The sequence below is a fragment of the Xenopus tropicalis genome, chromosome 1, assembly GCF_000004195.4.
Source record: "Xenopus tropicalis strain Nigerian chromosome 1, UCB_Xtro_10.0, whole genome shotgun sequence".
NCBI classification, from domain to species: Eukaryota; Metazoa; Chordata; class Amphibia; order Anura; family Pipidae; genus Xenopus; species Xenopus tropicalis.
In genome coordinates this window covers 201,818,399-201,845,373 of record NC_030677.2, presented here as the reverse complement: position 1 = coordinate 201,845,373, position 26,975 = coordinate 201,818,399, and the positions used below count along the sequence as shown (strand labels likewise).

At 42.0% G+C, this 26,975-nt stretch overlaps 1 protein-coding gene across 12 annotated transcripts in view; it reads left to right on the top strand.

The window, feature by feature from the left end:
- Window positions 1–26,975, top strand: part of nedd4l (NEDD4 like E3 ubiquitin protein ligase) — a 196,109-nt gene that overhangs the window by 81,035 nt on the left and 88,099 nt on the right. For 11 of the 12 annotated variants that reach the window (XM_012959672.3, XM_012959670.3, XM_012959692.3 and 8 more), the window contains 1 exon segment: window positions 14,804–14,885. In XM_012959672.3, coding sequence (XP_012815126.1) covers window positions 14,804–14,885 — 82 coding nt within the window. 12 annotated transcript variants of the gene reach the window in all.

Sequence of the window (26,975 nt, the reverse complement as noted above, 5' to 3'; positions counted from 1 at the left end):
CCTTCAGGCTGGGCCCCCTTAGCCCATAACAAGGTTACAGATATATAGAAACATTGGGGTAACAGTCACCCCGCTATAGTTCCAGGGGTACCCAGGGCACAAATACGCACTCACCCCAAATCTCCCCCTAACTGGCCTTCAGGCTGGGCCCCCTTAGCCCATAACAAGGTTACAGATATATAGAAACATTGGGGTAACAGTCACCCTGCTGTAGTTCCAGGGGTACCCAGGGCACAAATAAGCACTCACCCCAAATCTCCCCCTAACTGGCCTTCAGGCTGGGCCCCCTTAGCCCATAACAAGGTTACAGATATATAGAAACATTGGGGTAACAGTCACCCTGCTATAGTTCCAGGGGTACCCAGGCAGTAAGTAAGCACTCACCCCAAATCCCCCCTAATTGGCCTTCAGGCTGGGCCCCCTTAGCCCATAACAAGGTTACAGATATATAGAAACATTGGGGTAACAGTCACCCTGCTATAGTTCCAGGGGTACCCAGGGCACAAATAAGCACTCACCCCAAATCCCCCCTAACTGGCCTTCAGGCTGGGCCCCCTTAGCCCATAACAAGGTTACAGATATATAGAAACATTGGGGTAACAGTCACCCCGCTATAGTTCCAGGGGTACCCAGGGCACAAATAAGCACTCACCCCAAATCCCCCCCTAACTGGCCTTCAGGCTGGGCCCCCTTAGCCCATAACAAGGTTACAGATATATAGAACATTGGGGTCAACACCCTGCTATATATGTGTGTGTTATATAAGTTATTGGAAGGAGAATCTATTACTCCATCAGGTACACAGTAACAAGGACATCAAAACATTTTTATCCTGGTATGTGTCATTTACCAATTACTTATTTTGTTCTCTCCTGCCTACCGTACTTCCTAGAGGTGCCATCTTACACCTCCAGTTTCCCCCCCCCCCCCCCCACCTGCTGAGAGCTGGTGGGTGCTGCTGTAACTGGGGCTATAACAGGGTAAGTTTGCCCCGGTGCAGTTAAAGCTAATTGTTTGCTCACTGGCCAATTAGTCATTTTTCATGCACAGAATGTGACTTATGACAAATTGTGTACGGGAAGGAGATAGAATATCTATATCTTCGTGACACAATCCTCGCAGTTGTGGGGGCAGGGGGGCCATTTGCAGAGTGGGAGACTTCCATTAAGCGTGCATAGTTGTGCGCTGGTGAACACACGATTATGATATAATGTCACGGAGGGAAGCTGATAAGCAATTGTTATGCAATCAGCACAAATACAGGAGTCAAGGTGGCTGTCGGCTCATAGAGTCAATATTATACAAAGGGAAAGGTAAGACATGGAATATCTACTCACGGGGCCACGCATATAGTACTCTCCTTGGCACTTCTGCCTATGGCTGTATTTTTCGGGCTAAGAGCTTTAGATGCATTGGGGAATTCAGTGATGGTTCCTGGTTAAAGTTAGTGCTGTTACGGATTGGTTTCCTCTGGGGGCTTAGTATGTATGTATATATGTATGTATATCTTTATTTATAAAGTGCTACTTATGTACGCAGCGCTGTACAGTAGAATAGATTAATACAAACGGGGTTATTAAGATAATAATAGATAAATACAAAGTATAACAATAAAGACAAATAAATAAAAGATACAGATTGGGATAATTCGATCAAATTAAAACAGTTGGCATAGGCACCATCAGTTCGGTGGCTGCATCAGTGAGCCAATGTGTTCCCCGATCCGATGTAAAAATCATAGCTGCCCGATCAAGGTCTGCCCAACTTTCAGGCCAGATATCAATTGGAGAGGCCCATCTTGGTGCCCATACACCGGCTGATAAGCTGCTGAATTGGTGTAATAGATATCGGCAGCTAAATTTGGCCCGTGTATGGGCACCTTAAGGCACAGAACTTTTTCATACAGGGCTCAACTCTGCACCTTGTGCCAGATAAAAAATGGCGTGCAAGATTGGGGTCAAGCCAGGACATGCCGGCATGGTGCCCACCACTTACCCCATATGAATCCAGTTATTCTGAACCCAGACAAAGTAAGCTTTGTGCTCCAGTGCCTCCCATTCTAATGGGTGTAATGTATCATACGCCAGGGAGTGACAGGGGCCCCAGCGCTCCCATACTGCCATGCTCAGGCCTTGGCTGCACAATCAGCTAGCCCAACGGTTGGCACGTGTATGGGCACCCTTAGTGGCATCGCTCTCTCTACATCCGTAGGGATTAATGCGCTTCTCTATCTGCATCACCTTTGCTACTGGGAATGGCTCCCATAGAAATATCTGTATTCCCTAATAACTGTACCTTCATTAGCGTGAGAGGGAGGAATGAAGTGTTTGGCAGACATAACAATATCAATATAAATGCAATCAGAGCTCATTCTGCCGACTGCTTTGTGTTTATTGTGAGTCTGTATAAATTAAGGGAAGGTTAATGAGGTGGAGAAACACATAACAGTGGGTGCTGAGCAGCTTCTGATTCATTAAACAAGAAGATTGCAGTCTGAGCTTTCCAGCAGCAGCAACCGGCAAACAACCTCCGTATTGTATAGCATTGGTAATACGGCACAGTGATACCCGCTGCCGTGCCCATATTAGTGCTCCATACACCCTCTGCATTACTTCTAATGGGATGGCAGGTGGCATCAAATACCAACATATTGTGGGCATCGCACCCATCATGTCTGAGCAGAGAACTCATGGGAACAGCCGTGCTGCATCCTCCCCTCCTCTTTGTATCGTGTATAGCTATACCCACTGTAGGGAATTTACTGGGATTACTATGTTGTCCTAGTACATGTATGGGACCCATAATCCAGAATGCTCGGTACCTGGGGTTTTCCTGATAAGGGGTCTTTCTGTAATTTGGATCTCCTACCTTAAGTCTACTAAAAAAATTATTTCAACAGTAATTAAACCCAATAGGATTGTTCTGCCCCCAATAAGGGGTAATTATATCTTAGTTGGGATCAAGTACAGGTACTGTTTTATTATTACAGAGAAAAGGGAATCATTTAACCATTAAATAAACCCAATAGGGCTGTTCTGCCCCCAATAAGGGGTAATTATATCTTAGTTGGGATCAAGTACAGCTACTGTTTTATTATTACAGAGAAAAGGGAATCATTTAACCATTAAATAAACCCAATAGGGCTGTTCTGCCTCCAATAAGGGGTAATTATATCTTAGTTGGGATCAAGTACAGCTACTGTTTTATTATTACAGAGAAAAGGGAATCATTTAATCATGAAATAAACCCAATAGGGCTGTTCTGCCCCCAATAAGGTCTACTTATATCTTAGTTGGGATCAAGTACAGGTACTGTTTTATTATTACAGAGAAAAGGGAATCATTTAACCATTAAATAAACCCAATAGGGCTGTTCTGCCCCCAATAAGGGGTAATTATATCTTAGTTGGGATCAAGTACAGGTACTGTTTTATTATTACAGAGAAAAGGGAATCATTTAACCATGAAATAAACCCAATAGGGCTGTTCTGCCCCCAATAAGGGGTAATTATATCTTAGTTGGGATCAAGTACAGGTACTGTTTTATTATTACAGAGAAAAGGGAATCATTTAACCATTAAATAAACCCAATAGGGCTGTTCTGCCCCCAATAAGGGGTAATTATATCTTAGTTGGGATCAAGTACAGCTACTGTTTTATTATTACAGAGAAAAGGGAATCATTTAACCATTAAATAAACCCAATAGGGCTGTTCTGCCTCCAATAAGGGGTAATTATATCTTAGTTGGGATCAAGTACAGCTACTGTTTTATTATTACAGAGAAAAGGGAATCATTTAACCATGAAATAAACCCAATAGGGCTGTTCTGCCCCCAATAAGGTCTACTTATATCTTAGTTGGGATCAAGTACAGGTACTGTTTTATTATTACAGAGAAAAGGGAATCATTTAACCATTAAATAAACCCAATAGGGCTGTTCTGCCCCCAATAAGGGGTAATTATATCTTAGTTGGGATCAAGTACAGGTACTGTTTTATTATTACAGAGAAAAGGGAATCATTTAACCATGAAATAAACCCAATAGGGCTGTTCTGCCCCCAATAAGGGGTAATTATATCTTAGTTGGGATCAAGTACAGGTACTGTTTTATTATTACAGAGAAAAGGGAATAATTTAACCATGAAATAAACCCAATAGGGCTGTTCTGCCTCCAATAAGGGGTAATTATATCTTAGTTGGGATCAAGTACAGGTACTGTTTTATTATTACAGAGAAAAGGGAATCATTTAACCATTAAATAAACCCAATAGGGCTGTTCTGCCTCCAATAAGGGGTAATTATATCTTAGTTGGGATCAAGTACAGGTACTGTTTTATTATTACAGAGAAAAGGGAATCATTTAACCATTAAATAAACCCAATAGGGCTGTTCTGCCCCCAATAAGGGGTAATTATATCTTAGTTGGGATCAAGTACAGCTACTGTTTTATTATTACAGAGAAAAGGGAATCATTTAACCATTAAATAAACCCAATAGGGCTGTTCTGCCTCCAATAAGGGGTAATTATATCTTAGTTGGGATCAAGTACAGCTACTGTTTTATTATTACAGAGAAAAGGGAATCATTTAACCATGAAATAAACCCAATAGGGCTGTTCTGCCCCCAATAAGGTCTACTTATATCTTAGTTGGGATCAAGTACAGGTACTGTTTTATTATTACAGAGAAAAGGGAATCATTTAACCATTAAATAAACCCAATAGGGCTGTTCTGCCCCCAATAAGGGGTAATTATATCTTAGTTGGGATCAAGTACAGGTACTGTTTTATTATTACAGAGAAAAGGGAATCATTTAACCATGAAATAAACCCAATAGGGCTGTTCTGCCTCCAATAAGGGGTAATTATATCTTAGTTGGGATCAAGTACAGGTACTGTTTTATTATTACAGAGAAAAGGGAATCATTTAACCATTAAATAAACCCAATAGGGCTGTTCTGCCTCCAATAAGGGGTAATTATATCTTAGTTGGGATCAAGTACAGGTACTGTTTTATTATTACAGAAAAAAGGGAATCATTTAACCATTAAATAAACCCAATAGGGCTGTTCTGCCTCCAATAAGGGGTAATTATATCTTAGTTGGGATCAAGTACAGGTACTGTTTTATTATTACAGAGAAAAGGGAATCATTTAACCATTAAATAAACCCAATAGGGCTGTTCTGCCCCCAATAAGGGGTAATTATTTCTTAGTTGGGATCAAGTACAGGTACTGTTTTATTATTACAGAGAAAAGGGAATCATTTAACCATTAAATAAACCCAATAGGGCTGTTCTGCCTCCAATAAGGGGTAATTATATCTTAGTTGGGATCAAGTACAGGTACTGTTTTATTATTACAGAGAAAAGGGAATCATTTAACCATTAAATAAACCCAATAGGGCTGTTCTGCCTCCAATAAGGGGTAATTATATCTTAGTTGGGATCAAGTACAGGTACTGTTTTATTATTACAGAGAAAAGGGAATCATTTAACCATGAAATAAACCCAATAGGGCTGTTCTGCCCCCAATAAGGGGTAATTATATCTTAGTTGGGATCAAGTACAGGTACTGTTTTATTATTACAGAGAAAAGGGAATCATTTAACCATTAAATAAACCCAATAGGGCTGTTCTGCCCCAATAAGGGGTAATTATATCTTAGTTGGGATCAAGTACAGGTACTGTTTTATTATTACAGAGAAAAGGGAATCATTTAACCATTAAATAAACCCTTTCTGGATAATGGGTTTCCGGACAAGGGATCCCATACCTGTACAGCAATCTATTAAGTGTGGTTTCCTCAGTTTCCGCACTTCTGCTGGTGTCTTTATTATTACTATTATTATCATTATTAAGTAGCATGTTCCTTGGTACCAGGACAAAATTGTAGGGTTTCATTCTGTGCCCCTTGGGTTTCTTTAATTCCTGTAATAGCCCTTTTTCATAAACGTTTCTTTCTAATTCTTCCTATCCTTCTGTCTACCACGTTTGCCTGTAGAGATACAGTTGCATGCTTGGCCTTGGCTTTGTCTTTATTCTTCCACCTGGGACCTTTAATTGACCGACATCTCTTCCCAGCGGCTCCTGTGGGCTCATATCCCAATGTGCCCGGTGCTTTGGCTATGTGGTCTTTCCAGTTTCTCTGCACATATATGGTATATTTCCCCTTCCAGTAATGCCCGTCAGTTTGTTTAGCAGATGGTTATCAGTCGGTTCTTCTTGAACATTCTATCCAGACTTCAAGGAGCTCTAGGCTGTTCTTAAAGGGGACCTTACATCATCCATACCTGTTATTAATGTATTTAAAAATTTGAGCTGTCAATCATATATTGCCTGCCCCGCCTCTATGCCGCAGGCATAGAGGCGGGGCAGGCAATATATGATTGACAACTCAGATTTTTAAATACAATTATTTTAACTTTTTATTCAGCACTTCTTAGATATCACCTAGATGGCAAATGCCCAAGATTTTTTTTTGGGGGGGGGATATTCCTTAATAACAGTGTTCAAAAAATGGTGGCTGCCTGCTGACTGTGATTGTAAATTCCAAGACTGAAGGGAAAAGAAATGAAACAATTTATATAGTATAAGTAAAGTTTATTTTGCTCTACTAACATGATAGCAAAGGATTTGGAATTATTTCTTATGTTGACAGGTCCCCTTTAAGCAAATCTGCGTCTCGTTCTTGGTGTTAGAGCTAAGTGGGATATTAGAGGTGCTGCATGAGCATTGCTGATTGGCTAGGTATCAGCTGACATTTGGCATATTGTAGTAGACAAGAAATGACATTTGTTTTGGGGAGTCGCAACTTATTTTTAATACATATTATATGTAATCAGTATAGTATGATCTTTGCACATATGCTCCATTGATTCCTTGATTCCAAGTTGGTCTCCCCGTGTGATTGCCCTTTTTCTCTGCATATCCATATTGGCAAATGTCTGAAGCAGCTTATTGACATATAAGATACATGATGGGTATAATAGGCATGATAGCCTGGAACAGAGGGTCTTCCTGTCTGACTTTGTGCTGATTCCATGTTCAGATATGTACAGGCCTGTGGTTGGCTATGAATTATGCATACATTATTAGGGGACACAATCCACAGTTTCAGGGGCAGTAGGGTTACACTTCTCACCATTTTGAAGTCACATTTTGACACATTATAGTCCTTGTCCCGGATCTGCCATGCCCATGCCCAGTTATTCCCACACACACCCAATCTGTGCCCAACCCCACCCACTTACCATGAAGGCACACTTACTATTTGGGCTCTGTCATTTGGGGGGTATGCAATTGATCTAGTTCATATGAGTTTAGTGCCAGTTTATATGCCGTGCCGGCATTGCCAGCCTTACAGTGTATTTCTTTCTATTTCCGTTCTCTGCCTTTTACTGCGTATTTCCCCTTTTATTTTCCCACTGAGACATTTCACGAAATTCTGTTGCAAATGAGAATTTTCAGAAATAACCTTTGTTCCCCAGAGCTTCGGCAATACTGTGTGATTACTGTTATTTCTCAGCAAAATATCGGAGCTGCCTTTTGTGTTCTTGGTTTCATTCAGGGTGGAACAACAGCTCTGAAGCTGCTCGCTTGTTACATAACAGACTTCTAGGGTTCCCATAATACAATGGGCATAATCAGCAAAATCCACAAATTGTACATGTGCTTGGGGATAATGTGCAGTGTTTGGGGAGGTTGTTGCTCCTTATTTTTCTATCCCAGAGCCTAGGCAGACCTGGCAGCATCAATGGGCCAGAAGGACTTTTCATACCGCCCCAATACATATTGATGGCTAGTAGCTGCCCTGTACACATTGGCTGACATTTGGGCCCCTTGCATGAACTGCTAAGCTGATAAATGAACCCACTAATGTCTTCTCTCTTCTGTGGCATCTGTAACACATTGAAAGGAACACTGCAGTCTTTAGCTACCCTGAAACATTAAATAGGTTCCATTACCTGGAAACCCATTAGGTCTGAATTACGGGAAGGCCATGTCCCATAGACCCCATTATAACCAAATAATTATAATTTTTAAAAATGATGTCCTTTTTCCCTGTAATAATAAAACAGTACCTGTACTAACTAAGATATAATTACCCCTTATTGGGGGCAGAACAATTCTATTGGGTTTAAATAAAGTTTACATGATTTTTTAGTAGACTTAATATATGATGATCCAAATTATGGAAAGACCCTTTATCTGGAAAACCCCAGGTCCTGAGCATTCTGGATAACAGGTCCCATACCTGTAAATGGTCTCAGGGCTTCTTGTGAAAACGCTAGTTTCTCATTGGTTACTACTGGAAATTTCTGCTATTCTGCATATTTAATGCTAATTAATTTCCTACCAAGACAGGGCAGAGATATTATTATACATGGGATGGGCACTGTGTTTATCCTGCCATGTGTTCTGGGACTATTATACATTAAAAATATTTATTTAGACACGTGCTATTATAGCCTCCATCCTCTTGTGTCTTTGACTCTTAACTTATTGCAACTGTATCTTGTATTTATTTGTATTTATTGTTATACTGTGTATTTATCTATTATTATCTTAATAACCCCCTGTTTGTATTAATGTATTCTACTGTACAGCGCTGCGTACATAAGTAACACTTTATAAATAAAGATATACATATATACATACATACATTTAGTTAGTCCTGAGGGTTTAGTGTGCCCCCATCAGGAATCATAGTGCCCAATACTACAAAGAAGACCCCAGTTATTAGCCTATTGCACATTAGGGCCTGACAGGTAGAAAGGAAAATAATACATCTGTGCACGTGTGGCTTTGCCCATTATACAGTAATACAGCCCGTGGTCTGCATATGCCCCACCCACTCTCCCCACATGCCCCACCCACTCTCCCCACATGCCCCACCCACTCTCCCCACATGCCCCACCCCTTCTGAGGCTCAGGAATCACACTTTGGATCTCTCTGCCATGGGTCAGGCCTGGATTGAGATTCAAAATGGGCCCTGGCATTTAAGCCGCACAGAGACCCAAACAGCCCAAAACAGGCCCAATAAATAATGACTGCCTATGGCATCTTACAGCAGCCTCAGATTGCCAGTCCGGGCCTGCATGGGACCCCTGAACATAGTACCCCCGTACCACTGACTTTAATCAATACAGGTTCCCATTAGGACTTGCAGTTCCTTTAACTCCTTGCCTGCTGGGGCATATGGACCTTGCAGTGCCACGTGATGTCCGGCGTAGCTAATGTGAAGGGAACATTAGGGGGAAAGTGGTTAAATGACTTGTTTTGTGATACTTGTGTCCGTAAGCGTTCCATATCAGTACCAGCTGGTATCTGGGAGTCTGTAGCCCATCTGATTACGTTTCTGCATCAAAAGACTCGCCAGTCCCAGTGAATACAATGAACCCCGCGGCTCTGGTAGCAAGTGAAAGCAAAGTGCCTAAATGTACAGATCCAGCCCCCCCTCCGCCCCTCCATTCCCACAGTAAAGAAAAAGAGATGAAAGCGCCCCCCCCCTTCCCTTTGAGAAATCACTAAAGCAATCAAGAATAGTGCCGTGTATGCTCTGACGTCTCGGTGCGTCTCGCTCTGACAGACCGGCGAGATTCCCAGCAAATTCATCGGCTTTCTGCAGGGAATCGTTAGCTGGAACGTCACTCAGGGGTTGTTCACCTTTAACTTAACTGTTAGTACAGGTATCGGACCCCTTATCCGGAAACCCGTTATCCAGAAAGCTCCGAATTACGGAATGCCCGTCTCCCATAGAGTCCATTTTAATCAAATAATTCAGAATTTTAAAATTGATTTCCTTTTTCTATGTAGAAATAAAACAGAACCTTGTAATTGATTCCAACTAAGATATAAATAATCCTTATTGGATGCAAAACAATCCTATTGGGTTTAATTAATGTTTTATTGATTTTTTAGTAGACTTAAGGTATGGAGATCCAAATTACGGAAAGACCCCTTATCCGGAATACCCTTGGTCCCAAGCATTCTGGATAATGGGTCCTATACCTGTATGATGTAGAGAGTGCTATTCTGAGGCAATTTGCAATTGGTCTTCGTTCTTTATGTGTGGTTTTTGTATTTTTTAGCTTTTTTATGTAGAAGCTCTCCAGTTTGGTATTTCAGCAGCTATCTGATTACTAGGGTCCACATTACCCTAGCAACCTGGCTTTGATTTGAATGAGAGACTGGAATATTAATAGAAGATGGCGTATATAGAAAGGTTAGAAATGAGAAGGAACCATAACAATAAAACTGGAGCCTCACAGAGAATAGGTTTCTGGCTGCCGGGGTCAGTGACCCCCATTTGAAAGCTGGAAAGAGTCAAAAGAGAAAGGCAAATAATTCAAAAACTAAAAAAAAAAAAAAAAGATAAAATGAAAGCCAATTGAAACGATTAGAATTAGCCATTCTATAATATACCAACTGAAAGCTTAAAGGTGAACAACCCCATTAATGAGAGACTGGATTATGAATAGCAGAGGGCCTGAATAGAAAGGCTAGTAATAAAATGTAACGGTAATAATACTCACAGAGCAATAGGTGTTATATACAGTGGTGTGAAAAACTATTTGCCCCCTTCCTGATTTCTTATTCTTTTGCATGTTTGTCACACTTAAATGTTTCTGCTCATCAAAAACCGTTAACTGTTAGTCAAAGATAACATAATTGAACACAAAATGCAGTTTTTAAATGAAGGTTTACGTTATTAAGGGAGAAAAAAAACTCCAAATCTACATGGCCCTGTGTGAAAAAGTGATTGCCCCCCTTGTTAAAAATAACTTAACTGTGGTTTATCAATTTCAATTTTCAATTTCAATATCAATTTCTGTAGTCACCCCCAGGCCTGATTACTGCCACACCTGTTTCAATCAAGAAATCACTTAAATAGGAGCTACCTGACACAGAGAAGTAGCCCAAAAGCACCTCAAAAGCTAGACATCATGCCAAGATCCAAAGAAATTCAGGAACAAATGAGAACAAAAGTAATTGAGATTTATCAGTCTGGTAAAGGTTATAAAGCCATTTCTAAAGCTTTGGGACTCCAGCGAACCACAGTGAGAGCCATTATCCACAAATGGCAAAAACATGGAACAGTGGTGAACCTTCCCAGGAGTGGCCGGCCGACCAAAATTACCCCAAGAGCGCAGAGACAACTCATCCGAGAGGCCACAAAAGACCCCAGGACAACATCTAAAGAACTGCAGGCCTCACTTGCCTCAATTAAGGTCAGTGTTCACGACTCCACCATAAGAAAGAGACTGGGCAAAAACGGCCTGCATGGCAGATTTCCAAGGCGCAAGCCACTTTTAAGCAAAAAGAACATTATGGCTCGTCTCAATTTTGCTAAAAACATCTCAATGATTGCCAAGACTTTTGGGAAAATATCTTGTGGACCGACGAGACAAAAGTTGAACTTTTTGGAAGGTGCGTGTCCTGTTACATCTGGCGTAAAAGTAACACAGTATTTCAGAAAAAGAACATCATACCAACAGTAAAATATGGTGGCGGTAGTGTGATGGTCTGGGGTTGTTTTGCTGCTTCAGGACCTGGAAGGCTTGCTGTGATAGATGGAACCATGAATTCTACTGTCTACCAAAAAATCCTGAAGGAGAATGTCCGGCCATCTGTTCGTCAACTCAAGCTGAAGCGATCTTGGGTGCTGCAGCAGGACAATGACCCAAAACACACCAGCAAATCCACCTCTGAATGGCTGAAGAAAAACAAAATGAAGACTTTGGAGTGGCCTAGTCAAAGTCCTGACCTGAATCCTATTGAGATGTTGTGGCATGACCTTAAAAAGGCGGTTCATGCTAGAAAACCCTCAAATAAAGCTGAATTACAACAATTCTGCAAAGATGAGTGGGCCAAAATTCCTCCAGAGCGCTGTAAAAGACTCGTTGCAAGTTATCGCAAACGCTTGATTGCAGTTATTGCTGCTAAGGGTGGCCCAACCAGTTATTAGGTTCAGGGGGCAATTACTTTTTCACACAGGGCCATGTAGGTTTGGATTTTTTTTCTCCCTAAATAATAAAAACCCTCATTTAAAAACTGCATTTTGTGTTTACTTGTGTTATCTTTGACTAATAGTTAAATGTGTTTGATGATCAGAAACATTTTGTGTGACAAACATGCAAAAGAATAAGAAATCAGGAAGGGGGCAAATAGTTTTTCACACCACTGTAGAAGATGGCGTATATAGAAAGGTTAGAAATGAGAAGGAACCATAACAATAAAACTGGAGCCTCACAGAGAATAGGTTTCTGGCTGCCGGGGTCAGTGACCCCCATTTGAAAGCTGGAAACTGACAGAAGAAGGCAAATAATGAAAAAAACTATAAAAGAAAAAATGAAGACCAATTGAAAAGTTGCTTAGAATAAGCTATTCTATAACATACAGTTAACAGAGTTAACATAAAGGTGACCCACCCCTTTAAATCCAGGAGACTCCTGACATATATATAGGGGGGTTGCCAGTTCTGTATCCTGATCCATTTAACAGCTCCCCCCCCCCCCCCCCACTACACCTCAGTGATTGGAGGACTTGGGGCCACAGAATGCAGTTACTGCACAGATTCACAAATATATTAATATAACGTATATATGGACATTGCTTTAAAATTACACTGTTTCATATTGGTTTTTGGCTTTACACCCCCTATAAGCAGATCATAAAAATTTGAATTATTTGCTTATAAAATATGGGAGATGGCCTTTCCATAATTTGGAGCTTTCTTGATAATGGGTTTTTCGGATAAGGGATCCCATACCTGTATGTGCCATTGGGTAATCCTAAATAGAAAATTGCCATTTTAAGAATTAAGGCCGCTCCCTGGGATCATAGGAGTCACAGTGCACACAAACAAGCCAAGGCACACATACATGCTAGGCCCCATCAGCCAATGAATGGGCAGAGTTCTGCCTTTTACTCCCACACTACTTCCTGTTACAGTTAGAGCTGCATCACTTCCTGTCAGCTGATCTCTGAGGGAGCACACAGCCCATCACTAAATGGCGGCTCAAGGGAAAGGATGTAAAAGGGCAATATTTACTGATATATATATTCCAGTTTGGGGAGATTCTTTAATAGGTCACTTAATATGATATAAACTGTCTGTTGGTTACGTATTCATTCTGGGGGTATAGTTTTCCTTTAAATGCCAGTAGGCTTGCTTCACTCCATAAGCCACCTGCAAAGGCCATTGCTGTATTCTTCTTGTACGGATCTATGGTTCTTCTTTCAAGCTTTGTTTAACTATTTCTTTGCTGGAAAGCTTCCACATTGCCGTCTTCAAAGAACCAGCTTGGCCGTTCAGGGGTTCTCTATGGTCAGTTTTGTGGCAGTGATAAAAAGAGCTGGGACAGAAGGGGTTAAGAGATGTTTATGCAGCCTGAATTTATTCCATTGATAATGAATGCCTGGATTGGCCATGGCAGCCCCCGGCCAGTACCTCCCTGCTTTGAAATGCAAGTGCCTTCTTGTAGCCTTAGATATTCTACATTATCCAAGGCTGGAAAATTCTCTGTGTCGCATTTCACATGCGCTGAAACTGACTGTCATCTGATCAAAGCTTTGTGTAAATGGCACCCTGTTTTGCACCCAAGGCCAGTTAAACTTAAATGTGTGTGCCCAAACTTAGTAATTGCCTGTGTATTCCTAGCCGGCTCTGTAAGCCATCTGTGTGTTTCCTGCCCGCAGGGAGCCCAGTTAGTCCCGCAGCCACTAGATATAGCCGGGCTACCCACACTGATCCCTGGCACGTTCAGCACTTACCTGCCAGCCGGCGGCACGGATTTATAGAGTGGTGTGTATTGAAACACGGAACTAATTGTTCCCTTGAGGAACAAACTCCATTCCACATACAAAGTGTCCCACAAGAATAAATATCTGTTTTATATGGGATCTGCTTCATATTCCAGATAGAAAGGTATGGATAGTATTGCAGCCGGTTATACTTTCCCCTGTCTGTATATGGCACACTGGCATTTTTAAAAAGAAGGTGCCATGGTAAGTGAGGAAGGTTAGGGTTCTAATGTAAGGGGGACAAATTGTGATCAGATTGTCCAACCTCAGGGAACTAGGGTGCCCACATTCTGCTAGGTCTGGACTGGGATCCAAAATAGGCACTGGCGTTTACTGGGGAGCCTGTCACCATAAGAACTTATTCCCAATCCTTTTGTATCATGTTAGTAGAGCAAAAGATACTTTACTTACACTATATAAATGACTGAATGTCTCTTTCCTTCAGTCTTGGAATTTACAGTCACAGCCAGCAGGAGGGCGCCATTTTGTGGGCACTGTTATTAAGGGAAGCTTTGTTTCACCCCAATATCTTATGCATTTGCCATCTAGGTGATATGTAGAAAGTGCTGTATGGAAAAATAACTCTGAGCTGTCAATCATATATTGCCTGCCCCGCCTCTATGCCGCAGGCTGTTTCTGTAGCTCTCTAGGTTGGAATTTCAGCAGCTGTTTGGTTGCTAGGGTACAAATTACCTTAGCAACCTGACACTGATTTAAATAAGGGGCTGGAACACAAATAGGAGAGGGCTTTAATATAAAAATGAGTAATAAACAGTAAAAAAATGAAATTATATTTAGCCATTTGAAAGCTGGAGAGAGTCGGGAGAAGAAATCAAATCATTCAAAAACTATACCAAAGAAAAAATAAAGACCAATTGAAAAGTTGCTTGGCTTAGCCATTCTATGACATACTAAAAGTAAACTTAAATGTGAACCATTCATATGATTTTGTAAAGATATTTCTGATGCTTACGCACCAATATGTTTTGCCTTGCAGTGATCCCTATGTGAAACTGTCCCTGTATGTGGCGGATGAAAACCGTGAGCTGGCTCTGGTACAGACAAAGACAATAAAGAAGGTAGGTCCTGCTCGGTTATAGCCTTGTCATGTTTGGCCTTATATAAGCACACTGAGCTACTTAGTAGCAGCTACTTGTCATGGCTACTGAAGGCCAGAAAATCCCCAGCCATAGACAATACTGAGAATTGCATCTGCTAAAACATATGTAGAGACAGTTATCAGTAAATGATCAGCATTGTCTATTTTTGTAGCCACAACAAGTAGCTGCTACTAGTAGCTCTGTGTGTCTTCACCTCAAAGAGTGCTGTGTTGTTTGACAACAGCATTAGGCTGGTCAGCCCAAAACAGCAGGGTTTATTTACAGATAACACTGTTTACACAAGTGCAAAATTGTACACAGTGTAATACTGTCATTGTGTTACTGTGTGAGGATGCCGGGACTTGTAGTTCAGCAACAGCTGTTTCCATATCTGCCTTTCCCTTGTATTGTCTTGTCCTCCTCCTGAATAATGAGTGTGATTCAGCAGAATGATTATAGTGCATTTAAATAAACCATAATTATAGCACATAAGTAATTATTCATCCTATTGTCTTGCAACATTCATAAATAGAATTCTAAATATGACGTTCCACGTGCTCTGCACTTCCTGCTCTGCCTGGCGCTGCAGGGTGCCAATTCCTCCGCAGGGAGTGTGCCATTGGCTGCCCTGATCCCCCTGCACATGCATTACCACGTGGCTGCGCTTCTCCATAGATATTTGGGGTGTTTTCTATATACAAGAGAGCACAAGGGAGCCTTGGGGAATACACTGGAGGGGGGGGGGACTAAAGCCCCTGCCACCTGGGTCAGATTCTTGGCCTGTGGATAAATGCAGGTTTAGAATCCGCCCCTATGCTCTACGGGGGGGTCTATCAATTTCTGGGGGTTTTGGGGTCTTGTTTTATGTGCTTATAAAGGTGAATTTGCCCTTTAAGCTGCAAATCTCAGTTCCCCCAGTTATTAGTTACAATTGTATTTTAGTGCAGGTGTAGCTTGTTAACTTTTCTGGGCTCTCTGCCAAAAGCTTCCTTTTTAATTAAGTTTGAGAAACATTGTATCTTTTTTAGCATTCAGTGCAGGTTTAGTGCAGGAGATCAAAGGGAAACGAGGGGCTTTTCAGTAAGAATCCGGGATTGCGGGCTGAGCTGTCAAAATCGGAACAGTTGGGAGGTATGCATATGTTGATATTTGATATATGATGTCTCTGTACGGGCTGTGGGGCTGTTCCTGCAAAAGTGTGCTTAGTACAGAGAAATACCTGTGCTGCCTTTTATTTGTGCAGAATATGACCATGCTAAGGGGGCTGTTCCAGTTTATTTATTTATTGCAGTGATCCCCACTCCAATGACTTGCAGAAATAAGCTTGCTGTGAGGCCTAAATGGCATTTACTTAAATGTTCCTTATGTTCTGTAGCTTGGCGGGTGTTTCCTATACCTCTGTGAATATCATATTAATATTCTTTAAAAAGAACCACTCCCAGTTCTCACCTGGGTACCATCGCCCAGTAGTGTGCTCTTTGTATCTATCCCTAACTGACTGGCCATTCATTCCAAGTCCACCCCAACCTGTTGAGTAAACAAGCCTACTCTTGGCATCAATATCCCTTCTGCTGCTCCAACGTGGGCACGGGGAGGGCGGCTCAAAGAATATATAAAAGGCTACATTATATACCATTTTGCCTGTGTCCTCAGCACAAGACTCCATTCTTCTAAATGGGAATGAGTTTAGTTTCCTTGTATAATCTCCTGAACCCAAGTGTATGTACCATGTCCAGGTTCTGGGCAGTGATCTATTGTTCCACAGTGATCTCTTCTTCATCACATCTGGCTGAATTTGGGTTGGTTTTCTAGCTAATAGGGAAAGAAGACATGGGGGCATCAGAGGTTATTATAGTAAACAACATGCAGACTGATTTGGGTGGAGGGGGAGAGGATGTGCCTGAGTGGGTGGGTGCCATAGGCACTGATGTTTGCCCCCCCCCCATAAATCATTTTATAGCTCTATTTGAAACTTCCTAGTTCTTCACATGTGAAATCTACAGTATATCTTTCTTTCCTGCCCGGGTTACCATAGGACCCCTGTCACCATTGGGAACCCACCTTGAATGAAGGTGCTTAAATATTGCTGCACTAATATAGGTATGGGATCCGTTATCCAAAAAGCTCCGAATTACGGAATGCCCGTCTCCCATAGACTCCATTTTAATCAAATAATTCAGAATTCTAAAACTGATTTCCTTTTTCTATGTAGAAATAAAACAGAACCTTGTAATTGATCCCAACTAAGATATAAATAATCCTTATTGGGGCAGAACAGCCCTATTGGGTTTATTTCATGGTTAAATGATTCCCTTTTCTCTGTAATAATAAAACAGTACCTGTACTTGATCCCAACTAAGATATAATTACCCCTTATTGGGGGCAGAACAGCCCTATTGGGTTTATTTAATGGTTAAATGATTCCCTTTTCTCTGTAATAATAAAACAGTACCTGTACTTGATCCCAACTAAGATATAATTACCCCTTATTGGGGGCAGAACAGCCCTATTGGGTTTATTTAATGGTTAAATGATTCCCTTTTCTCTGTAATAATAAAACAGTACCTGTACTTGATCCCAACTAAGATATAATTACCCCTTATTGGGGGCAGAACAGCCCTATTGGGTTTATTTCATGGTTAAATGATTTCCTTTTCTCTGTAATAATAAAACAGTACCTGTACTTGATCCCAACTAAGATATAATTAATCCTTATTGGATGCAAAACAATCCTATTGGGTTTAATTAATGTTTTATTGATTTTTTTAGTAGACTTAAGGTATGGAGATCCAAATTACGGAAAGACCCCTTATCCGGAATACCCTTGGTCCCGAGCATTCTGGATAATGGGTCCTATACCTGTATTCCGTAAGTTACAAAATACGGAAACTAAGATATAATTGATCCCACAATCCTAGTGGGTTTAATTGATGTTTAAATGATTTTTTTAGTAGATGTAAGATGTGGAGATCCAAATTACAGAAAAGATCCCTTATCTGGAAAGCCCCATGTCCTTGCATTCTGGATAACCAGTCCATACTGTATTGGGAGAAGGAGTTAATAACAGCAGCAGTTTTGCACATTAAACACCCCTAGGGTAGATCCAAAGTTTCATAGAATTTTTGGCCATAAATTTTATTCATTTCTTATTCACTTGGCTAATGTGGAATATTCCCAGTACCCAGCCGCTCGCCCTGAGCACATTCCACGGCCGCTATTCCCGGACCCTGCGCACTTCTGCCTTTCTATGCACTTTACTTGTGAGCAGATAAACACTAAACGGCGTAACCGGAGAAAATCCAGCGCTCACTGCCCCCGTGTGTCGTCACCCAGGTCTGTTTACTGGATCCGGAACAGCACAGCTCATTTGCTCTGCTTCTGCCCAGAACCAGAATGGGACTTGGACAATCCTGTATTTCCTATGCCGAGCTGGACCGGCCAGGGCTCTGTGTGTTGTGGGGAATGGTTCTGCCTTCTGTGCTTTATTGCTGCAAAGCCTTCACTCTCACACAGGCAGGCAGGGAGAACTGGCAGTTACATGGCAGGGTGGGAACTAAGCTGAATAATGCAGGGTATTATAGGTTCTACGCTGCCAATGCACAACTCTAAAAGTGCATTATTATAAGGCAAACTGGGCACCAATACAGAGTTTACCCTCAACCCCCCCCCCCCCCCCAACACACAAACGTATTATTATTTGGAATGTTGTGTTTATAAAGGGCTATGCACACACAGAAACGTTTGTTATTATAGCAAATGGAAAGGGCACAGGGCAGCAGTGCCAGCCACATATACCCAGAAACCCAGCCATAAAGAGGGCAGCACAGGCACAGGCAATTAGTCTATAGCAGAAAAGGGAAAGCTGCGCTTGACACTAAATTTTAAACCTTTAGGCGGGGGTGCAATGAGGGTGTGTCCTGTATCCACCCCCCTGTGTGTCCTGTATCCACCCCCTGCCTAAAGGTTTAAAATGTAGTGTCAAGCAGAGCTTTCCCTTTTCTGCTATAGTTTATACAGGTGCAGTGGCCGCCTTCATGTTGTAGCTTCATGCTGTAGCTCCCAGCTACATTCAGGTGATCCCAGTGGGCCAATAAATAAAGTAAGATTTAGGATTACCCAATAGCACTTACTACAGGTATTGGGACCTGTTATCCAGAATGCTTGGGACCTGGCGTTTTCCGGATAAGGGGTCTTTCTGTAATTTGGATCTCCTACCTTAAGTCCACTGAGAAATGATTTAAACAGTAATTAAACCCAGTAGGATTGTTTTGGTTCCAATAAGGATTATTTATATCGTAGTTGGGATCAAGTACAGGTACTGTTTTATTATTACAGAGAAAAGGGAATCATTTAACCATTAAATAAACCCAATAGGGCTATTCTGCCCCCAATAAGGGGTAATTATATCTTAGTTGGGATCAAGTACAGGTACTGTTTTATTATTACAGAGAAAAGGGAATCATTTAATCATTAAATAAACCCAATAGGGCTGTTCTGCCCCCAATAAGGGGTAATTATATCTTAGTTGGGATCAAGTACAGGTACTGTTTTATTATTACAGAGAAAAGGGAATCATTTAACCATGAAATAAACCCAATAGGGCAGTTCTGCCCCCAATAAGGGGTAATTATATCTTAGTTGGGATCAAGTACAGGTACTGTTTTATTATTACAGGGGAAAGGGAATCATTTAACCATGAAATAAACCCAATAGGGCTGTTCTGCCCCCAATAAGGGGTAATTATATCTTAGTTGGGATCAAGTACAGGTACAGTTTTATTATTACAGAGAAAAGGGAATCATTTAACCATTAAATAAACCTAATAGGGCTGTTCTGCCCCCAATAAGGGGTAATTATATCTTAGTTGGGGTCAAGTACAGGTACTGTTTTATTATTACAGAGAAAAGGGAATCATTGAACCATGAAATAAACCCAATAGGGCTGTTCTGCCCCCTAATAAGGGGTAATTATAATTATATCTTTTTATTATTACAGAGATAAAGGGAATTTTCTTTTTAAAATTTGAGGGAGACCTACATTGTTTGGGGGTATAGTTTCCCCTTACACTGCTAGTGCCTGCCGAGGATTGTTGTTGCAGGGGCCGTAGCTGTGATTGGTGACTTGCGGTTATTAAAGTGACATGGTTACCGCGTGCATGGAAGGGAAATGAATGTGAATGATGTTACATAATCTGTTTTGCTGCTTTTTTCTCTGTTTGTTGATAAGAAAGGATTTGTGGTTTCTGGCCAAATGAATACGGTGCATTTGCAGGTTCCCAGGTTGCACTGCTGCATTCTTGGTAGTCCCTGCAAGGCTAACTGGTTGCCATTTACAGGCTGTTCTGTGTGTACGAGTGCCGAGCACAAGGTGTGCTGAGCAGTAAAACTTGTTTTGCAAACACAAAGCCCTGCACTTACTGGCTCGTCCCTGTGAGTAGGTGCTCCCTGCCCGCCTCTGGGCTCACTCACTGTCCGACCCGGAGCCGACGACTTCACTCTGCTTTCCTCCTCTTCCTCATGGTCACCCTCCTGCAGTCGGGTCAGTACCAACATACTTCTACTCCTCTCTTGCCTCTCACAGCTGTATAAAGCTAACAAAGGGCAGAAAAAAAACCTTGAATATACAGGTTATATCGCCTTGAATATACAGCTATGGGACCTGTTATCCAGAATGCTCGGGACCTGGGGTTTTCCAGACAAGGGATCTTTCTGTTATTTGGATCTCCATACCGTAAGCCTGCTAAAAGATCATATAAATTAAATAACCCCAATAGGATTGTTTTGCTTCCAATAAGGATTAATTATATGTTAGTTGGGATCAAGTAAAAGTTTTATTATTATAGAGAAAAAAGGGAATATTTTTTAAAAATTAGAATGATTACAATGGAGTTTATGGCTTTTCTGTTAATTAACAACTTAACAAGTTATATTAATAATAAATCCCATACCTGTAACACCAGAACAAAGTTGGAACATGAAGTTTACAGTTTTTACAGGATGTGTAATGTACCGTGGAGCTTTGCAAAGGGCAGTTTCTCCATAAATATATATATAGTATTAAAGTTGTAACACATCCCATTTATTTAGTAGGAGCATAAGCCACTTAAAGAGACTTCACGCCAGTGCCCTAAATGTATCTGTGCTGTAAGGATATTCGACTGTTAGAAATAACACTATTACCAGTAACATTCATAGCACATTGTTATTATCCTGTATTTATATGCAGCATGTTCTACAGCACTTTATAGAGATTTTACAGCATTCCCATCAGCCTTTGCCCCAATGAGCTCACAATCTAAGGCCCCTATCACATTCCCATCAGTCCCTGCCCCAGTGAGCTTACAATCTAAGGTCCCTATCACATTCCCATCAGCCTTTGCCCCAATGAGCTTACAATCTAAGGCCCCTATCACATTCCCATCAGTCCCTGCCCCAGTGAGCTTACAATCTAAGGTCCCTATCACATTCCCATCAGTCCCTGCCCCAGTGAGCTTACAATCTAAGGTCCCTATCACATTCCCATCAGCCTTTGCCCCAATGAGCTTACAATCTAAGGCCCCTATCACATTCCCATCAGTCCCTGCCCCAGTGAGCTTACAATCTAAGGTCCCTATCACATTCCCATCAGTCCCTGCCCCAGTGGAACTTGCAATCTAAGGTCCCTATCACATTCCCACCAGTCCCTGCCCCAGTGAAGCTTACAATCTAAGGTCCCTATCACATTCCCATCAGTCCCTGCCCCAGTGAGCTTACAATCTATTGTCCCTATCACATTCCCACCAGTCCCTGCCCCAGTGGAGCTTACAATCTAAGGTCCCTATCACATTCCCATCAGTCCCTGCCCCAGTGAGCTTACAATCTATGGTCCCTATCACATTCCCACCAGTCCCTGCCCCAGTGGAGCTTACAATCTAAGGTCCCTATCACATTCCCACCAGTCCCTGCCCCAGAGGAGCTTACAATCTAAGGTCCCTATCACATTCCCATCAGTCCCTGCCCCAGTGGAGCTTACAATCTAAGGTCCCTATCACATTCCCATCAGCCCTCTCCCCAGTGGAGCTTACAATCTAAGGTCCCTATCACATTCCCATCAGTCCCTGCCCCAGTGAGCTTACAATATAAGGTCCATATCACATTTCTATCAGCCCATGCTGCAGTGGAGCTCTTACATTTATACACAAGGGTCATTTTATCAATTTCCAGTTAATCTGTCTGTGTGGGAAGAACCCATGCACACACAGGGAGAACATACAGACCCCTTGTGCTCTGGCTGGAATCAAACCTAGGACCCCAGCGCTGCAAGGCAGTAATGCTAACCATTGTACAGGTATGGGATCCATGTTGGAAACCTGTTGTCCAGAAAGCTCCAAATTATGGAAAGGCTGTCTCCCATAGATTCCATTTTAAACAAATAAATCAGATTTTAAGAATTGATTTTCTTTTTCTCTATAATAATAAAACAGTACCTGTACTTGATCCCAACTAAGATATAATTACCCCTTATTGGGGCAGAACAGCCCTATTGGGTTTATTTCATGGTTAAATGATTCCCTTTTCTATGTAATAATAAAACAGTACCTGTACTTGATCCCAACTAAGATATAATTACCCCTTATTGGGGGCAGAACAGTCCTATTGGGTTTATTTAATGGTTAAATGATTCCCTTTTCTCTGTAATAATAAAACAGTACCTGTACTTGATCCCAACTAAGATATAATTACCCCTTATTGGGGGCAGAACAGCCCTATTGGGTTTATTTAATGGTTAAATGATTCCCTTTTCTCTGTAATAATAAAACAGTACCTGTACTTGATCCCAACTAAGATATAATTACCCCTTATTGGGGGCAGAACAGCCTTATTGGGATTATTTCATGGTTAAATGATTCCCTTTTCTCTGTAATAATAAAACAGTACCTGTACTTGATCCCAACTAAGATATAATTACCCCTTATTGGGGGCAGAACAGCCCTATTGGGTTTATTTAATGGTTAAATGATTCCCTTTTCTCTGTAATAATAAAACAGTACCTGTACTTGATCCCAACTAAGATATAATTACCCCTTATTGGGGGCAGAACAGCCCTATTGGGTTTTTTTAATGGTTAAACGATTCCCTTTTCTCTGTAATAATAAAACAGTACCTGTACTTGATCCCAACTAAGATATAATTACCCCTTATTGGGGGTAGAACAATCCTAATAATGTTTTATTGATTTTTTTAGTAGACTTAAGTTATTAAGATACAAATTACAGAAATACCCAGAATACCCTAGGTCCCGAGCATTGTGGATAACAGGTCCTACACCTGTACCAGTGTGCTGCCCGTGCCTATAAGTTAGTGGCCACATTATGCAGCCACAGGGGCTAATTCTCTGGTACAGTATAGCTTGGCTTTACTCTCTTTTCTGTAGAAAACCTGCTGATAAGGTGTTAATAACATAATAGCCAAAAAAAAAAAAAAAAGTCAGGTTGTGCGGCCTTTGTACAAATATGATTGTTCCTTTATGTGCAGAGTGATCAGTGGGTCCCAGGCACAACATGTAATCCTATACAGACACCCAAGGATATTAATGGGGAAAGGGAAGCATTGTGTTCTATGCAACGTACGCAGGGTGTGTCTGTGCATCACGTTCCGTGCCGGAGCTGCCATTGTGTGTGTGTGGCGCATTAGTAAATAACACCGTATTCCTTTTCTGTTTCCTCCCTTACACTTCGGCTTCTGTGAGGTTTTTCCCTCCCAGTTCTTGGCGCACTCAGTGGCTAAAGTTAATGATTCAGGAGGTAGAATCGAGGTGACATTGGCCGAGCCGTTCAGCCAGGAATGTGCCTGCTCTGTTTTTCTTATTCACACAAAAGGAATTTGGGTACTGACTGGATTTAAAGGGGAAATCCCCAGAGCAGCGTTTGTGTGCCCAGTTGCACAATGGCCAGCAGGGGGCGTATCCAAGCAGGCTACATATAGGGCTTTATGGGTTGGAGTGGCGCCTGTAGCCAACCTGGGAACCTATCTAAAGCCAGATATAAACCTACCAGGGAGCTTGGCATTAGAGAGAAACTGTATAATGGAGCAACAGGCAGTAATGTGGGCAGAGTTTGCCCTACCTGTTTCCCATAGCAACCAACGATGATTACAAAAATTGCACATTCATTTGTGTTGAGCAGATGTCTATCATTTTGGCTGGTTTATTCAGTATTGGGCCGACTGCACAGTACTTAGCCCCCCAAGCAGCCACAGACCTTCTTCTCCATCAGAACTTTTAACCCCGTGTTAGTACAGATGGCTTTAGGTGGCGCTCAGTCCCTGTCTGTGACTCAGTAAAACAAGACTTGGTGTCACGCGTAGGGTTAAATATAAGGCCATTTCGATGACAATACACTTGAGTCCATTCAGGTTTTTAGTGTAGAATGATGGGTTTATACGCTTGTATTTTCCTTTGTGATAAATGGCTGTATATTACAGGTGTGTATAGCCTCACTAGTAACCTTAGCAGTTGCCTCCATAGAACAATGATTTACAGGTTAAAGCAATCACAGTGCCCTCTGTGTTATTGACCCCAGACGGGGGCACCCAGTCGTAAAGCTCACACATCAGATGGAAGGACTTTGGCACTGGCGGCTGTTTGGGGCTGCCATTCCCATTAGAAATAATGTAATAATTAGAAATTTGATTACTGGGACTGTGTCGCTTCCCATTGCCCCTAAAAGTCTATTTTGGGTTAGGAAATGCAGTTACTGGGGTTGCTTTGCATCGTAGCCAATAGGAAAGGACCTTGGGGCAAATCAGTGACAATCTTAACCATATAGCAATACGGGACTGCTGTAAGAAGTACCCTCATGAGAAGGGCATTTCCTAAAAGTAAATCTTTCCCTCTGTACGACACTTTTATTTATGGGCAAATGTGTCCATGCGCAGTAACCCATAGTAGCCAATCAGTGATTGGCTTTTTTAGCCAGCTGCAGGTTATACAGTGAACACAAGGATTTGATTGGTTGCCATGGGTTGCTGCCCGGGTGAAAAATCAGTGTTTATAAATGAGCCCCACTGGGTTTTACAATTGCCCATCATGTGAAACACCAAATCCAGCCCTAGACCCACACACAATTGGGTATTTTTGGTCACAGGCTTGGAGCTGCTCACAGCAGTTCCCACTGGTGTCAGTGAAAGTGTAAATTGCTGCTCCCCATAACCCCAATAGTCCACAGACCCAATGCCAGAATTACGGCCCCTGCCAATGGTAGGTCATTAGGATAATATGTTTGTTGGAACTGGGGCCATTAATTTGCTATTTGCCACAATCCTGGCATTAGACACACATTGATTTTGAGAATTGTAACAACTTCCACACAGCTTACAGAGAGCATGCAGGAACTACATAACCCACAATGCACTGCACTGGGATGTTCCTTTCCTTATTGACATCATGTGTGCAGCAGGGAATTGTGGGATTGGGAGGAGGCAGGCTGAGGGCAGGCGACTGCTGTTACATTTTATTTGAGTCACAAAGTCAGATCAGCAGGGAAACAGGGGGGCGGGGCTTAGGGAACTGTTCCAAACCATGTTATTACATTACAAATTTTGGGTGGAGTTCCCCTTTAAGGTAATACAGACAATTACCTTGACTGGAAGGCCGTATGGACATTTACTATCATAGAAAGGCCTGTGCCCTTTGAGAAGCTAACCGCACCCAGTACTGGCGAGACAGAGCTTTGCTTGGGGTTGGTGGGTCACACATGGATTCACTGCAGATGAAGGTTCCAGCCGGATGCTGGGGGCCGCTAGGTGACAGCTAATGGAACATGAGATTTTCTTCTGTGTGTCCCAGTGAGATAAGATACGGAGTTAAAAATAACCCAGTTAATGTATGTATCTGTGCTAGGAAGTGCTTCCTACGGTGTATTGCTCCCTGGCAACTTCCATGAATGTGGCACAACTAAATTTGGAAGGGGCAAAGGGGAACGAGGCGGCTGCTTAGACAAATATGTCTCACCCTTTGCTCTCTGCTCTTCTGGGAAGGCTTCTGTTAGGGGAAGAACCCGCTGTTCAGCCTCCTAAGATAGATCTCTGCTATAGCGGGCGACTAACTGCTCCAAAATGGCTTTCTACTGGCAGCAATAGGAGTCACCGGTGGAAAGCCCTTTGCGTCGCTTTGTTTTCTGAAGTCGTGCAACGTTGAATGCAAAGTTTGTGTGACTTCAGATTACTGAAGGGCTTTCCACCGGCGACTCCTATTGTTGCCAGTAGAAAGCCATTTTGGAGCAGTTAGTCGCCTGCGGTAGCAGAAATATATCTCGGGCGACTAAAACGATACGTGGGTTCTTACCCTTAGGTGGTGGAACAGTATTGGTGCCATTTGCTTCAGCCACAAGAGCATTATTGGGCTGGAATAACGGTGTTTTGTGATCAGGCCTGAAGGCCACTTAGGGGCATAGTTGGGTAGAATGGATTTTCCTGGCCTAGATTATATTAGAAGGCCCCTTAGTCTGACCCTCCATGCAGCAGTGATTTCCTACATCTGTAACCTGGGTATGGGGTAAAGGGTCTCTGTCGAAATGTTTGGGTGACTTGAACAGAATCCACTGGGCTAGACATTAAAGGGGTGGTTCACCTTTCCATTAACTTTTACTGTGTTATAGAATGTCCTTTTCCTGGCAACCTTTTAATTGCCCTTATTATTACGCTGTATGTGCTAATCAATAGAGCAGCCAATAACCGTGCCATTATTGATGGAAGGCTTTAGCAACACATGGATGTAGGAGTGATGTACCTTAGAATCAGTTCCGCAGCCCTACACCCTAAAACTGACAGTCAGACCCGCTGTTTATGATTAGCCTAATGAGCAGGCAGCGACTGATGGCACTGCTGAAAAAAGCACACTTACAAGCCAAGCATACGGAGAGAACATTCTAGCTTGTTATCCCGGATATCATCATCATCATCATCATGGTTTCGTCTTGTGCAGGATTTTAGCTTTGTCATTGATACATTCGAGAGTCCTCTGCCCCTTCCAGAACTCCACCGATCCGACTGCTATCAATAGATCTCTATTTATAGGCGCAAATTATTCTCG